This window comes from Sus scrofa, chromosome 7 (genome assembly GCF_000003025.6).
Source record: "Sus scrofa isolate TJ Tabasco breed Duroc chromosome 7, Sscrofa11.1, whole genome shotgun sequence".
NCBI lineage: Eukaryota > Metazoa > Chordata > Mammalia > Artiodactyla > Suidae > Sus > Sus scrofa.
In genome coordinates, this window is record NC_010449.5 from 111,725,153 (window position 1) to 111,740,707 (window position 15,555).

General features: G+C 43.6%; 1 protein-coding gene across 11 annotated transcripts in view; it reads right to left on the reverse strand.

Annotated features, from left to right (window-relative positions):
- EFCAB11 (EF-hand calcium binding domain 11) overlaps window positions 1-15,555 on the reverse strand; it is a 191,497-nt gene that overhangs the window by 150,382 nt on the left and 25,560 nt on the right. Inside the window, exon 6 of one of the 11 annotated variants that reach the window (XM_005666385.3) lies at window positions 2,288-4,163. The exons of 9 other annotated variants lie outside the window; for them this stretch is intronic. In XM_005666385.3, the coding sequence (XP_005666442.1) occupies window positions 4,103-4,163 (61 nt within the window). In that variant the 3' untranslated portion in view covers window positions 2,288-4,102. Of the gene's footprint in view, window positions 1-2,287; window positions 4,164-7,782; window positions 7,911-15,555 lie in introns of those variants that run through there. One more of the 11 variants, XM_013978375.2, reaches the window with a different exon arrangement.

The window sequence follows — 15,555 nt, forward strand, 5'->3', positions numbered from 1 at the left end:
TAGAGCTAACAAATCCTGGTTATTCAAAGGGCCAAGCTCTCCTGCTGACCTCTGCAGGTGCACGCTCTGCCCAGAAGACACTCTTGAGTTTCCCAGCAGCCATCACTTCCGCTGAGGTCAGCCTGGGTGCCCCTTCCCCCAGCCTTCATTCAGCATCCTTCCTGTCTATTCCCATGGGGTTTAGGGGTCATCTTTCAGGACTCACCATCTTGGATTCTAAATTCCTAGCCCCTCTATAAGACTATGAGCTTCCAGAAGGCAGGGTGGTGTCTGTCTTGTCTGCTTTCATACACTCCCAGGGTCTGTAATGCAGTGGATGCTAACAAATATTTGTTTCCAAAACAAAGTAAGCTATAAGCCTGAGGACAGACCGAGCACAGGGCAGAGACAGTAAATGAGGAGCAAAAAGAAGACAAGAGCACACAGTGCTCAGGAAGTGCGAAGAGGGGGCCACCCACCCCAGCTGAGGCCCAAGGAGGTTTCAGATACATCACCAAATGTCCAGAGAGGGTCTAAATTTCAGTCACTGATTTGAAAGCTATACACGACGTGTCCAATGCAGTCACAGAAATATAAGGGTCTCCCGAGTGCCCATGTCACCTGGGGTGTTGAGAGCTTCACACAGAAGACGAGATGGTTTCACGCCAGAGTTTTTAATCACATGAAAAGATAAAAGCAAGAAGAAGAGGAGAAGCAGGAAGGATGAGCGAGAAGGGCGAGCGCAATATTCAGAAAAGTTAAACTGCTATGTGTCTTTGGAACTGAACCGCGCCTACTAAGTAGCCAGGGAAAAACACAGGTAATGCAACAGAGCCGTGGATGCAGTGGCATCATCTTTGAATGCGGCAAAGGGGAAACGATAAAGGCCATTTCGCTTTAACCATTAACAAAAGGGCCCCTGGTTCACAAGCGATGGATCAGGCTGGGGTGGGGGGGAAGACAAAGGAATCTAAGGCTATTCACTTCATGATAGCTTAAAGCAAACAACTTTTAGCAGCACTATGAAGCCAGCTAGTAAAATAAACAGCAAGGACGTCTAAGGGATTTAAACATGAAAATGGGGGGGGGAGAGGAAGAAGTGCACAAAGCAAAACAGACCAAATACAAGGCTAAGCAAACAAAAGCTAAATCAAATAAATAGGTGTTGCCGCATGCCCTGGACGACTGCCAAGGAGGGTGAATTTCCACAAAGAATGCTTCTGCTACCAGTTCGGGAAAACTTCAGTTCCAGAAAGATGGGGGTAAGGCTGCCACCACTGTAAGTGACATGGGGAGCGGTGGGTGGAGAGGCAGCAGCAGATCAGACGTTATTTCAGGCTCCGTAGACAAACACTAGAACGTTCCCCTGGCAAGACACAAACAGGCAGCCCGCTCCCTCCCTGTGCCCGCCTCATGCCCTCCATACATAGCCAAGTTATAAGAAACAAGTCCGCAAGTCCGTCCTGTTGTGTTGTCGGGGAGAAATTTGTTAACACCTGCAGGAGCCTTCTCTTCCCCATTTGCAGGTAGAAAGACCACTGTAAATACCTCTAGGCTACCACTCTATTACTCAAAGTGTTGAGATGAACCCAACCCCTGGAGCCCAGGTCAAACAAAGCATTGGCAATTATCTGTGAACTTGGATGCTGGGGGTGGAGCCCTGGGCTCCATGCTGGAGTCGCTCCCTAAACTCCATTTTCACCATAATCCTAAACACAGGATTGTAATCCACATAGTGATAAGCTTCACCACCACCAAAGAGTCCGCCTGCCTGATCATTAATCCCATGCCAGGCCCAGAAGTAGGCCCTTTGCATGAATTATCCGCGTCAAGCCCCCAACAACCCATTATTATTGCAAGGTCATAGCTTCCCAGTCTACAGATAAGGAAACCAGGGCAAGTTAAAATACTTTTCAAAGGTCTCATAGCAACATGCAACGGGGTGGGGATTTAGATGCAGAGCTGGTCCAGGACAAGCTCTCTTAACCAACAGACTGGGCCAGAAACCCAATCAAAGAAGGCAGATAATCAACCAGCACTTATTAATGGCAGCCATGGTATGTATTATGAACTCTGCTAGGTTAAAAGGGGGTAAAATGGTTTAAAAAAAAAAAATGAGGAAGACTGACTAGAATTTCTTTTGCTTATTTTGTAAAAAATTTTTGAACTTCATTAGCCTTTAAAGAAAAAAGGCTTCCTACTCTTTAATGTCTACTGTGTCTATCCAGCAAGTATTTAGGTTGTTTAAACCCCTAAGGAAACTAACAAAACAAACCGAAAGGAGAGTTGATAATATATAGCTCAGTGGCTTTTTTTTTTTTTTTTTTTTTTTTTTTTTGGTGGCCTAACTCAAAATGCAGACTTGGCTCCAAACACTGTGAATCTGAAGTTCCTTAAGATTTTCTTCGTGTGGCAATGCTTTTTCCTTAAATTTCTATATTGCTGTCTTTACTGAGGTTTCTGTACGTTAATATGTGTTTTTTTTTTCCCTTACATGACCTATTTTTCCAGTGGGACTGAGGGGGAAAATCACAAATGCATATTTAAAGCCACAAGAACATTTAAATTCTTCCAAATTTTGTCATACATTTTTAGTACTTGAGATGAAAGATAAAAACGTGTGTGCATGATTAATTATAATGATGAAAGAAGGCGAGGCAGTTGCTTAAGAAACGAGAACAACAAAGGAATAAACTACTGCAGGCATCACCAGGGCCGGAATGACACTGCTCTGTGTACTTGATTTCCATGGCAACTAGCAATGGGAAGATGAATGTTTCATAGTCACTCCGCTCTGCAGTACACGTCTATAAATCAAACTTACATAAAGAGCATGAGATTTCTGCTGTGGGCTGTACGCAGAGCTGGTTTATTTTCCTGTTACTGTATAATTATGGAAAAGAAGCACAAAACAATGAGGTCATTTTGAGTGGGGAACAAACTCAGAAATTACTAATACACCTGCGGCCTAGGACAGCATTTGTCTCTCGGGAAACGAGAAGCAGGCAAGGCAGCCGGCGAGTGGAAACCCGGCCTGCTTCTGCATGGAACCGGCCCAGGCACGCCTCTGCTCTGGCTGAGGTCTGCAGGTGATGTGCCTGGTGTGTGCACCCTCTCCAGCTCTGCTCTGGAAGGTACGGAGGAGCGCCTTAATTAACTGCCTCCCTTACACTGCAAGTTTCCTGATAACTGGGCAGGAATGATATTCCATGTTTAGTACGAAAGTTTATTGAGGATGAACAAGCATACGCTTGCCTTTTTTTTCTTTTTAGGGCCACACCTGCAGCATATGGAAGTTCCTGGGCCAGAGGTCAAATCAGAGCTGCAGCTGCAGCCTATGCCACAGCCACAGCCACACCGGATCTGAGCAGTATCTGCAAATTAACCCCACAGCTTGCAGCAATGCCAGATCCCCAAACCACTGAGCAAGGCCAGGGATTGAACCCGCATCCTCACAGAGACAATGTCAGATCCTTAACCCACAGATCCGAAGTGGGAACTCCCACTTATCCTTCTTTACACCCAAAAAGGCTCATCTTGCAGAACCGAGGATGGGAAAATAATGCCTCCGCATTGAATTGGGAATTAGGAGATGTGAGTCTTGATCTGAGTCTGTGTAACCTTGGATAAGTCATGAAATTCACTTAGCCTCCATTTTTTGAGCTATATAATGAGAGAAGGTATATTGAATTTCTAAAATCTCTGCCACCACCTGCTTCCTTGATTGTGTATCTCAAAGAATCAAAGATCTGAACCAATCAGATCTAACCAAAGACATTAGTTGTGCTATTTCTAAAAAAACGTACCTTACACACTTACGCTTTTAAATTATATACTGGCTAAAGCATCTAAGTAAGAGTGTTTTATGATTACCATTGCATTGAACTTTCTTCTGACTTGTTTCAATCTTTCTAACACAGAATATTCTGTGGAAAATTCAATTAAACCATCAGAGTTTTAAATGCAAAAAAAAAAAATGTTGTTACAGACAATCCTAGAACTGAGTTTTATAATATTATTAAAAAGAATATTTAAATTTAAATAATCTTGCTGTGCCTGAAATAAGGGCTGCGCATCAATTCCTGCCAAACAGAAGCATCCGGCTGCTTGATGCCTGCAGCTCTCAGAGGTGGGCTGCGGCTCTCCTGGAGTTCATCTCTGGAAGAGTAATGCTCGGTGAAAGTCTGTGGGGCAAACAAATGGATGGATGAACAAACTCTTAGTAACGCCTTTGCTATCCTACCTTTTGGAAATCTCATACTTGCGTCTCCAGTCTTACACGTTTAGGCAGATTCACACCAACAAGTCAATATCCCCAAGGATAGACAGGCAAATAGCTGAAAACCAGATCTATCTGAGTAGCTCTTTTACGAGTCTGAGTCTGCAAAATCCTTGTGAAATGTTACAACCTAGAAATATCTCTTCATTAGTGGAGCACGAGGCATTACCGGACACAAAGAGGACTTCCTGCCCTAAAGCCCTGGCTAAGTCCAGGGGTATCGTGTGGGGCTCAAAAACAACTGAGTCACCGTCTCTGCCTCAAAGGAGGGAAGTGTCGGGAAAACACCACCTAACAAACCCTCGGGATCTCATCTTTCACCAACTCTGGGGAAAAGTGATTACTATTCCCATTTTACAAGCTGGGAAAACTGAGCTCTAAAGAACTGATACAGGGAGTTCCCTGGTGGCCTAACAGTTAAGGATCCAGTGTTGCCATCTGGTGACGTGTGGCTCAGATCACTGCCGTGGCGCAGATTCGATCCCTGGCCCGGAAATTTCCATGTGCCATGAGTGTAGCCAAAAAAAATAGATGTAAGTGACCAAGGGGCGGTTATGAAATATGTAGGGAAATTCAAACCTGCTCTAGGGTTTTAAATTTCCTGACTTCCTGAATTGACAGGCAGTCTTTATCTAGGTGAAAGGAAGATTATTTAAATTTAAATAGTCTTTATAATATCATAAAAGTCAGTTCTAGGATTATCTGTTAAAAACATTTTTTCGACTTTGTTTCTTTTTTACTTTTTTTTACTTTTTAAAACTCTGATAGCTTTCCATAGCATATTCTATGTTTGGAAGATTGAAACAAGTCAGAAGAAAACTTCAATGGGATAATAAAATCATAAAATGCTATTACTTAGGTGCTTTAGCCAGTGTAAAATTTAAAAGTATAACTAAGTAAGGCCTTTTTTTTTTTTTAAGACTAGTACAAGTAACATCTTTGGTTAGATCTGACTGATGGATCCAGACCTTTGACGTCTTAACTCCAAGTCCTCTGTTTTTCTGGCCGCATCTCCAGGACACATTCAGGCAACAGACTATCGCTCTACGGGACTTGTTAGGCACTAAAAAACAAAGGCTTAAACAAACCTAGTCCACAAAAAGCACATTAATAGTTAAAAAAAAAAAAAGTAGTAATAATACAAAATAGTACTTCTTAGCTCTAAATTCCACACCTAAATAGACCCAGGAATACGGCACTAGCACACAGTATTGGCCTCACTTCTGTTCCCCAGCCAGCAGGCTACGGGCGAGTTCCAGAATGGAGCCGGGAGTTACACAACTATGCCATCTCCGACAGGCAAATCCTATGGGAGCCAATGACATATGTACAGAAGTTTACTAGAAATGTACTCTGCCGTCCATCAGAGATACTCGGTTTAGTTCCTAAATTTAGAAGGTGCAATAATTTGGGCATACGTTTTTGGTACTAATTTTTCAAAAACTAATAAGACAACATTTATTAAGAAAGGCTCTGGGCTAACTTCCTCTCCTTTCAGTTAATTTCTTATCAGAATTTTTAGCACCACCAACTGGCTAAAGAGACCAACTACAAATGTGCTTGGCTCTCAGTGGGCTTTGTTCATTAAAAGAAGATCATATAGATATTTCACGTTTAATTTATGGTAAAGCAATTTATTTCAATCACTAAATAAAATTAGAAATGCCTTTCCTTGTCAGTCAAATAAAAAATAATCCACTTTGGCTTTTTCACTTAAGAAGAAGGTATGTTTTGCTTAGTAAGTTATTAGAGAAAACTAAATCTACCCACTAAAGCTAATTTGATTTATTCTACCATAAGCTCACACTAAAAAGCAAAGACTAAGAACTAAATGAAAATTAGAAAGTAAGAGAGAGATAGCAACTAAGTGGTATTGAATACTATGCTTGCCTACAGTGTCCACAAAAGACATTAATTTAATTGGAACTAAAAATGATTGAGGAGGCAATTTCACATTTAAAAATTTTTGAGGAGTTTTTGTTGTGGCTTAATGGTAACAAACCAAATTAGTATCCATGAGGACGAGGGTTTGATCCCTGGCCCTGCTCAGTGGGTTAAGGATCCAGCATTGCCGTGAGCTGTGGTATAGGTCACAGATGCAGCTCTGATCCAGCACTGCTGTGGCTGTGATGTAGGCTGGCAGCTGTAGCTCTGATTGGACCCCTAGCCTGGGAACTTCCATATGCCATGAGTGTGGCCCTAAAAAGAAAATAAATAAATAAATAAATTTTTATCTTTTTTTCATCAAGATTCCTGACTCAGAGATGGATGCTGATATATGAACATGTGAATATGTACTGCCATTGCGCTTTCCCTCCTATTTAACTGAGACCCATCTAGCAATGGATGCCAGTGTAGAGACAGCACAACTGAACCATAGGGGCTCATCTGATTTCTGTACATCAGCTTGTGGAAATAAGTATTCCTGAAGAACTAGGTCCAATTTTTTTTCCCCCAAACAACCGATCTGTGGATAGAAGGTGTCTATGAAAAGGATATCCGGCCACTTGTCATGCCGAACTGGTAACCAGCAGAATGAATGGCACCACACTCTAACAAATTGGGTCACTAAAAGAAACTTCTCTAGTAGACAACGCGCAAGAAAGGAAAAGAAAGTTTCACCCAATTGATTCAAGTTGACTCTGATAACAGAGTTCTGTTAAAAGCTTTCTGACAGAGTTTAAAACTACCGTAATAATTTTACGATGACAGCAGTTTAAATGTCTACACAAATGCGTGGTCAAGTTCGTATGTTTTAAAGCCTCTGACTCTACATCTGAAATGGAAAGCCCAGAAAAGAAGACAATTTGCAACAGGCTCAGATAAAATGCAGGGCCAGCAGCTGCTCTACCCAATTTAACACACAACTTCAACATGCAAATTTTGATCAACTTCATTCTACTCCTTTGCTCCTTTATTTACTCATCGATTCATTCACTCAGGTACTCATTGACTATTCTCTCTCTGGCAAACACAGTTAAATGACTGCAAAAGGGAAATAAGAATAAGACTCTTCTGCTGTCCCCTCCTCTCTTTGGACGGGTGCCTGGTCATGCCATCTCCAAGGCAGGGAAGATTTCCATCTGAAATCATGAATGAGTTACCAGGAACCTTAACAATAAGAAGACTTGGATTAAGAAAACCATTTTATAAGTTTTATTGTTATTTCTGAATATGTTCCTTTAGCGTGATTATTGAATGACACTTAAAGCTAAGTGCGTTTAGACATTTTAACTGAAAATTCTATTATTATTAAGCAACAGCATTCTTAAATCAAAAAATACAATTTTGAGGTGTAACAAAAACATCTGTCTGCTAACAAGTGCCAGCAATGTGACTGTCATCAAATAAAAATGTGTGATTATTTGTCAATTTCCGATGCCTTTTCTTCCTACCCAAAAGATAAAATAAGTGAGAAGTCAGTCTCGTTTGGCCTGAGATGAGCGATAAAGGCGCTCAGCTTCATCTGTAGAATGGGTATGAATAAAGCTGATGTAGAAGATGACCACACAGATTCAGTAAGATGATACTAGCAGCTGTTTAATGAATGGGGCCGCTGTCACTGTCACTGGACTGGGAGGTGCCACGAAAGCTGGAGACGAGCAAGCATCAAGGGCACGGTCCCAGGGAGAGTGCTTAATGTCCTGAGAAGCTGACAATAAAAAAAAAAAAAAAACTTATAAAAAGGACAGGGGGACAACCTGGTGGGACTCAGGTGAGGGGTGTACCTTTCTAGTCTGAGGAGACCACAGCATCTCTGCCAGTAGGGATGGAGGTTATAAACAAGAGAAGGAATGAGGCGTTCCTGTCGTGGCTCAGCAGAAACAAATTGACTAGCATCCGTGAGGACACAGGTTCAATCCCTGGCCTTGCTCGTTGGGTTACGGATTCAGCATTTCCATGAGCTGTGGTGTAGGTCGCAGATGTGGCTTGGATCTGGCATTGCCATGGCTGTGGTATAGGCCAGTGGCTTCAGCTCCAATTCAACCCTTAGCCTGGGAACCTCCATATGCCGCAGTTGTGGTTCTAAAAAGACAAAAAAAAAAAAAAAAGGAGGAGGGATGACTGATGGGGAAAGCTCTTAGAAGAAGGGGAGGGGATGAGATAAGAAAAAAGGGAAGGAACTAGAAAAAAAGCCAAAAAGAAGAGATTTTATTCCAAAGAAATCCAACTGAAGGAAAATAGAACTAACTCTGGAACTGACGAGAAGGCAGAAAAAGAAACCAGGCAGAAGCCATGACCCTGTCCATGAAGCAGAAGGCAAGGTCTCCTGGGATGCACAGCAGTGGGAAAGGTTGGGTACAGATGTGACAGAGAGCAAATCAATCTCATCTCATGGTGTGTGACATGCTGATGAACCGGCTCGGGGTATTATAACAAGAAGAAATCCAAGTCTCACGAGAGGGGTGCAGGCCATGGATACAGGAGGGGGTGGTATGCCAGGCAAGGAGTCTGGAGGTTATCTGGTAGGGGATGAAAACTTACTGAGGTCAAGAAGTAACATGAAAAAGGAATACTCGGAGTTCCTGTCGTCGCTCAATGCTTAACGAACCCAATGAGTACCCATGAGGACACGGGGTTCAATCCCTGGTTTTGCTAAATGGGTTAAGGATCCAGTGTTGCAGTGAGCTGTGGCGAAGGATCCAGCGTTGCAGTGAGCTGGGGTGAAGGTCACAGATGCAGCTTGGATCCTGTGTTGCTATGGCTGTGACGTAGGCCAGCAGCTACAGCTCCGATTCCACCCCTAGTCTGGGAACATCCATATGCCTTGAGTGCAGCCCTAAAAAGACAAAAGACAAAAAAGAAAAAGTAATACTGGAAGTTCCCATTGTGGCTCAGTGGTAATGAGCCCGACTAGTATCCATGAGGATGCGGGTTTGATCCCTGGCTTCACTCAGTGGGTTATGGATCCCGCATTGCTGTGAGCTGCGGTGTAGGTTGAAGACATAGATCAGATCTCACGTGCTGTGGCTGTGGTGTAGGGCAGCAGCTATATCTCTGATTCAACCCCTAGCCAGGGAACTTCCATATGCCGCAGGTTCAGCCCTAAAAAGAAAAAGAAAAGAAAAAAGTAATACTAATTTACTTTCATTATCCAAAATTTAATGAAGAGGGTGGACCACTGATTTTCAAACTTTAATGGGCATATGGATCACCCAGGGATCTTTTTTTTTTTTTTTTTTTTTTGTCTTTTTGCCTTTTTCTTGGGCCACTCCTGCAGCATATGGAGGTTCCCAGGCTAGGGGTCGAATCGGAGCTGCAGCCGCCAGCCTACGCCAGAGCCACAGCAATGCGGGATCCGAGCCGCATCTGCGACCTACACCACAGCTCACGGCAACGCCAGATCCTTAACCCACTGAGCAAGGCCAGGGATCGAACCCGAAACCTCATGCTTCCTAGTTGGATTCGTTAACCACTGAGCCACGACGGGAACGCCCACCCAGGGATCATGTTAAAGTAAAGACATTTGATTCAGGATGTTTGGAGTGAGGCCTGAGATTCGGCATCGCAAACAAGCTCCCTAGGTCTTTGGAGCTTTGAATGACGAGAACGTATCTTTTCAAGGTGGCCGGAGGGAAGAGGATGCATGGGTAGGAGCTGGGTAGACCACACCGCTAAACCCGAGGTAGTGAACTCATAGGTCAGAATGCCATAGATCAAAATACAGCATTAGAAATCTTTGGTCCTGATGTTTTAGGCTGTGTCTAAGGGGAACAACTGCAATTTTGAAGCGTAACTCTTTTTTTTTTTTTTTGTCTTTTTTGCTATTTCTTTGGGCCGCTCCCGCGGCATATGGAGGTTCCCAGGCTAGGGGTCGAATCGGAGCTGTAGCCACCGGCCTACGCCAGAGCCACAGCAATGCGGGATCCGAGCCGCGTCTGCAACCTACACCACAGCTCACGGCAACGCCGGATCGTTAACCCACTGAGCAGGGGCAGGGACCGAACCCGCAACCTCATGGTTCCTAGTCAGATTCGTTAACCACTGCGCCACGACGGGAACTCCTGAAGCGTAACTCTTAATTCTGAGCCTATTTTTGTGTGACGTCTTACAACAATGTAAATTTAAATGACTCCTATAAAACATACATTTATTTTATTAAATACAGGCTTTTCTTATTTTTTAAACACAAGACACGATATTATAAAAATGTTTCACCCAGAAGGTAGCTAGCTACTATAAAAGAGAAACGGAAGCGACAGATTCCTCTTTCTATGAAGGAAAGCGGCATGAACAGACCCATGATGCTGTGCACCCATTAATAACCTCAAGGAGGACTGAAAGGGCCAGCAACATTTGGCCCCAGGAAAGAAACCATCGCAGCGGTTTCTTACGTGACAGCTGGATTAACACAGAAACAGCCCTTGTGCTATTCCAGCAAGCACAGCGTATTCAACCACACATGCAGACGAGGCGCTGGAGAGGCTAGCCACAACGCTTGCGACGGTGACATCTCAAAAACTAAACCCAGGGTTGGAGAGCTGTCAACCCGAGTCATTTCCTCCAGAGAGCCGTCTGTCACACTGACAGACCACATCTGTATGCACGCGGTGGTGGAGTCTGAATAATATCTGGGATGCACAGAGAGAATCAAGGAGCCTGCCACGCCACCGACCATGATGGATCACCCCACCAGCGGGTCCTGGAAGGAGAAGAAGCCTGCCAGCCGGGCCACATAACACAGCCCCTGCATTTCTGAGATGTGGACAGGGCAGGCCAGAGAGTTCTGGTGGTTTGTGGAAAAACGGGTGAGCGGCCGAGCTGGGACCAGAAACCAGAACTCAAGGCTCCTGATCCCTAGCCCAGGTCTTACTATACTGCACTATCTTAATGTGGCGCCAGTGCAGCACCTGGAGAGCAAAACACAAAATAAAGAAGAAAAAGGCTGTTCGTGGAGTTCCTGTTGTGGCTCAGTGGAAACAAACCTGACTCGTATCCATGAGGATGTGGGTTCGATCCCTGGCCCTGCTCAGGGGGTTAAGGATCTGATGTTGCTGTGAGCTATGATATAGGCCGCAGGCATGGCTTGAATCTGGCACTGCTGTGGCTGTGCCTTAAGCCGGCGGCTGCAGCTCCCATTCAGCCCCTAGCCTGGGAAGTTCCATATGCTGCGGGTGTGGCCCTAAAAAGCAAAAAAGCTGTTCACTGAAGAAGCCATTCATTTACATAAAATTTAATTATTTCCTTGACAGGTACAAAACTGTGCTATGGGAGAGTGATGCTGGGTACTCCACTCGTGTCTCTTCGCACTAAGCTCAGGTTGGAACACTGGAAAGCATCGATGTATACAAATATCTACATATTAGCATAAAGAAGAAAGATACTGATGACAGATCAGGAGTTTCCAGCAGAAGGAGGAGACAATTTCCTTTTTGTAGTTGAGAAGCAGTGGGTAGGGGGTAGCATAGCGCTGGGCGGGGGGTGGGGGTAGGGTAGGGCTGGGTGGGGGGTAGGGTAGGGCTAGCTTTCAAGAAGAGCACTATCTTCACAGCTGGGCCTTGAAGGAGAAATAGAATTTGCATCTGGACGGGAGAGAGGACTACAGAATCAGGACATCCTGAATGTGAAGGAGATTAAATATTACTTCCAGTCAAATAATACATCCTTGTTAACATGAACTGATTAGCCTAACTGAAGAAACCAAAAGAACACATTCTACTTGAACATCTCTGCAATGAACTCTTCTCTGCTTGTTTTCTTGTCTGGTTTCTGAGTTTCGATTTCTGCACCACCCATTCTAACATGTGTATTGGTAAAAGGACTACCCTCAAAGGCAAGGATATAAGTTTGTCCATGGAGCAAAATGATTAAGAACCCTTGGGAGTTCACACTGTGGCTCAGTGGGTTAAGAACCCAGACTAGTATCCGTGAGGACACGTGTTCAATCCCTGGCCTTGCTCGGGGGTTAAGGATCCGGTGTTGCTGTGAGCTACAGTGTGGGTCACAGCTCCGATTCAGCATTGCTGTGGCTGTGGTGTAGACTGGGGCCTGCAGTTCTGATTCAACCCCTAGCCTGGGAACTTCCAAATGCTGCGGGTGCAGCCCTAAAAAACAAAACAAAAGAACCCTCTGAAAAACCGGCATTTTAAAATGATTAACATATAATTATTGCTACGGCTGAATTTTTAAGGTGCAGTTGTATTTAATATATTACATGCAAAAGTCCCCAGACAAAAGAAATTCTGAGGTCAGCTTGAAAAGCTTACACAGGTTTGTAGTCTCCATTCAGTGACCCCATGCAAGAAAATAATCAGAAAAGGGAATCTCTGAAAATAAAATTTTTGAAACAAAAAAATTGAAATAAAAACCAAGGCATCACCATTGCAGAGAAGATACAAAAATTCATGAAATAAAAACTGGAAACTCCAGAAGTTTACTTATGTGCTCATTACACTCACATAGGCGGTATTGCTGCCAACAGATATCGATGTCGTTATGAAGAATGAGATACAATCTCTAGGGTTTGTTTTTTTTTTAACAGTTTTCTATATAGAGAGACATGTAGATACTTCCAGATCAACAATTATATTTACCAAAGTAGGTCTCACTATAGTAACTGTGATCTTGTTGAGGTCACCTCACTATATTTATAAGACATTCATTCTGATGCACAGGTTAATGACTGGGAAACTCTCTCCTGTTAGCGACTGTCCAAAAAAATGATATGCCACAAGTCAGTGGCCACCAGAAAGGAATTACAGGAAGCTAAAGAACATAAGACTTCAGGAGTTCTTGCTGTGGCACAGTGGGTTAAGAACCTGACTGCAGCAGCCCAGATTGCTGCAGAGGTACAGGTTCAATCCCAGGGCTGGTGCAGTGGGTTAAAGGATCCCTCACTGCTGAAACTGTAACATAGGTCACAGCTGTGGCTCAGATTCAATCCCTGGCCTGAGAACTGCCACATGCCATTGGTACAGCCATGAGAGAGAGAGAGAGAGAGAGAGAGAGAGAAGGAAGGAAGGAAGGAAGGAAGGAAGGAAGGAAGGAAGGAAGGAAGGAAAGGAAGGAAGGAAGGAAGGAAGGAAAGGAAGGAAGGAAGGAAGGAAGGAAGAAAGAAAGAAAGGAAAACTTGCTAATTTTGATTGCTGTGGCTGTGGTGTAAGCCAGAAGCTACAGTTCCAATTCGACCCCTAGGCTGGGGCACTTCCACACACAGCACATGTGGCCCTAAAAATACAAAAGAAAAAAAAAAGAAAAGAAAAGAAAACTTCAAAAGAGATGCAAATGATATGAAAAAATAAATGCTATCATACATCACTTTCCTTTGGGCTCCTTGGTTTTTGTTTTGTTTTGTTTTGTTTTGTTTGCCACACCCTCGGCATGCAGAAGTTCCCAGGGCAGGGACTGACCCTGCGCCACAGCAGTAACCCAAGCCACTACAGTGACAATGCCAGATCCTTACCCTCTGAGCCACACAGAAACTCCTGGGCTCCGTGTTTCCAGAAGACTCTTCCAATCAGTGGAACAGAAGAATCTGTTCACTTTACCCAAGCTCAGGGGGCCCCTTCCCCCACAATGGTTGTGATATAAGGCACACGGGATCTTTCCATCAAGAGGGTATACATCACTCCCTTTTAAAATTGCATCCTTAAGCCCCTACCCCACTGACACTCTGACACTGAAAATATATTATCCCACAATTCATGATGCTTTTATTCTCAACCAGTTTTTAATACTCCCCAAAGGAGAACTGGATATTCCATATTTTTGACCTTTCCCATGTAATACGAATGAGATTCTTAAACCAAAAATATCAGATATAACTTTAAATGTCTCCAGTTGTGACCAGAGAGCATTTTGGTGCCTTAATATCTCTGATCGCATTACTATCTGGCAACCTGCCTACACTCAGAATCTTGGACACTGGTGGGCCTTTTGCTCATCCATGTTTCATTTCATGGCTGGAAAGCAGAAGCATCTTCCCAGAGCTTTTTGCCAACTGACAGGTGGTGGGAAAGTGCAAATCTCAGTGCTTACGATGAGAAAGAGAAGGCTCCCAGGCATGGGGAAGCAAACAGAGCCATGCCGAGAGAAACGCCAGCCAGAAATACCGCAGGGCACCGATGGCGGGCAAAGTCAAGAAAGAACATTAAGCTGGCTCCCTGATAACAGCTGGGTCTAAATCATGGCCTGAAAATGTCTCCAAAATAAAGCAGAGAGGCCATCAGAGATTAATTCATGAAAATCATATGTAGAACAAGAAAAATGGACGGTAAGGCCATATGTGGATATAAAGCTCCCGACTGCATTTGAAAAAGGACTCTTTCCTAGATTATAAGGAAGACATTGAACCATAAAGAAAACAATAAGTGAAAATTTTACTGTTTCTTGGTACTTGGAGTAAGTGACAGTGGACTAACAGTTATTAAGTAGCTAGAAGGTATAAGGTAACATGCTGAGAAGGGTGGAAGTTAGACATAGGTAAACTCAAAGGCCTTGTGGTAGTTTATGGAGAGAAGCTTAGCACTGTATTTTTATTTAAGTGATTGAAAAAATGACACAACCATCTATCAAAATTCAGAGAAAGGAAACAACATGGTTCAATATAAAGGGGAAAAAGGCTTTTCGTGTGTATATTTATTGAGCAGGACCTTGAAAGATAGGTCTAATTTGGACAGGGAAGAAGGAGAGAAATGCACTGCCAGCAAGGGCAACACAATGAAGTATAAACACACATCACACGAAGGGAAGGTTATGCCCAGGGAGACAGGAATTTGGGATGATGAATGAAAGATGAGTTCGGAAAGGGGACCAGATGTTGGAGATAGGTTAAATAGTTTTCACTGCACTCTTTAGAATCACTGAAGATTTTAGAACTTTTTTTTTTCTTTTAAATGGCCACCCCTGTAGCATATGGAGGTTCCCAGGCTAGGAGTCGAATTGGAGTTGCAGCTGCCGGCCTACACTACAGCCATGGCAACACAGGATCCGAGTCGTGGTGTAGGTCTATGACCTACACCACAGCTTGTGGCCACATGGGATCCTGAATCCACTGAGTGAGGCGAGGGAACGAATCTGCATCCTCACAGAGACAAGGTCAGGTCCTTAACCCACTACTGAGCCACTTGGTGACCTCTTTGAACTTTTTTTTTAAAGGTACTACAAAGTTTTCATTAAGTTCTACTAGTATGAAAGAAGAAAGATGTTTCTTGTTTTAAACTTTTAGTCCTAGAAACAGCCTGTTATCTCAGATTCATTCCATTGGACAAACAGCACTATTCAGTTCTCATACCCCTTAAACTTCTGCTATTTGCAGTTGGCAGAAAAAAAGAAAGAATGTTCTAGAGAACAGAGTT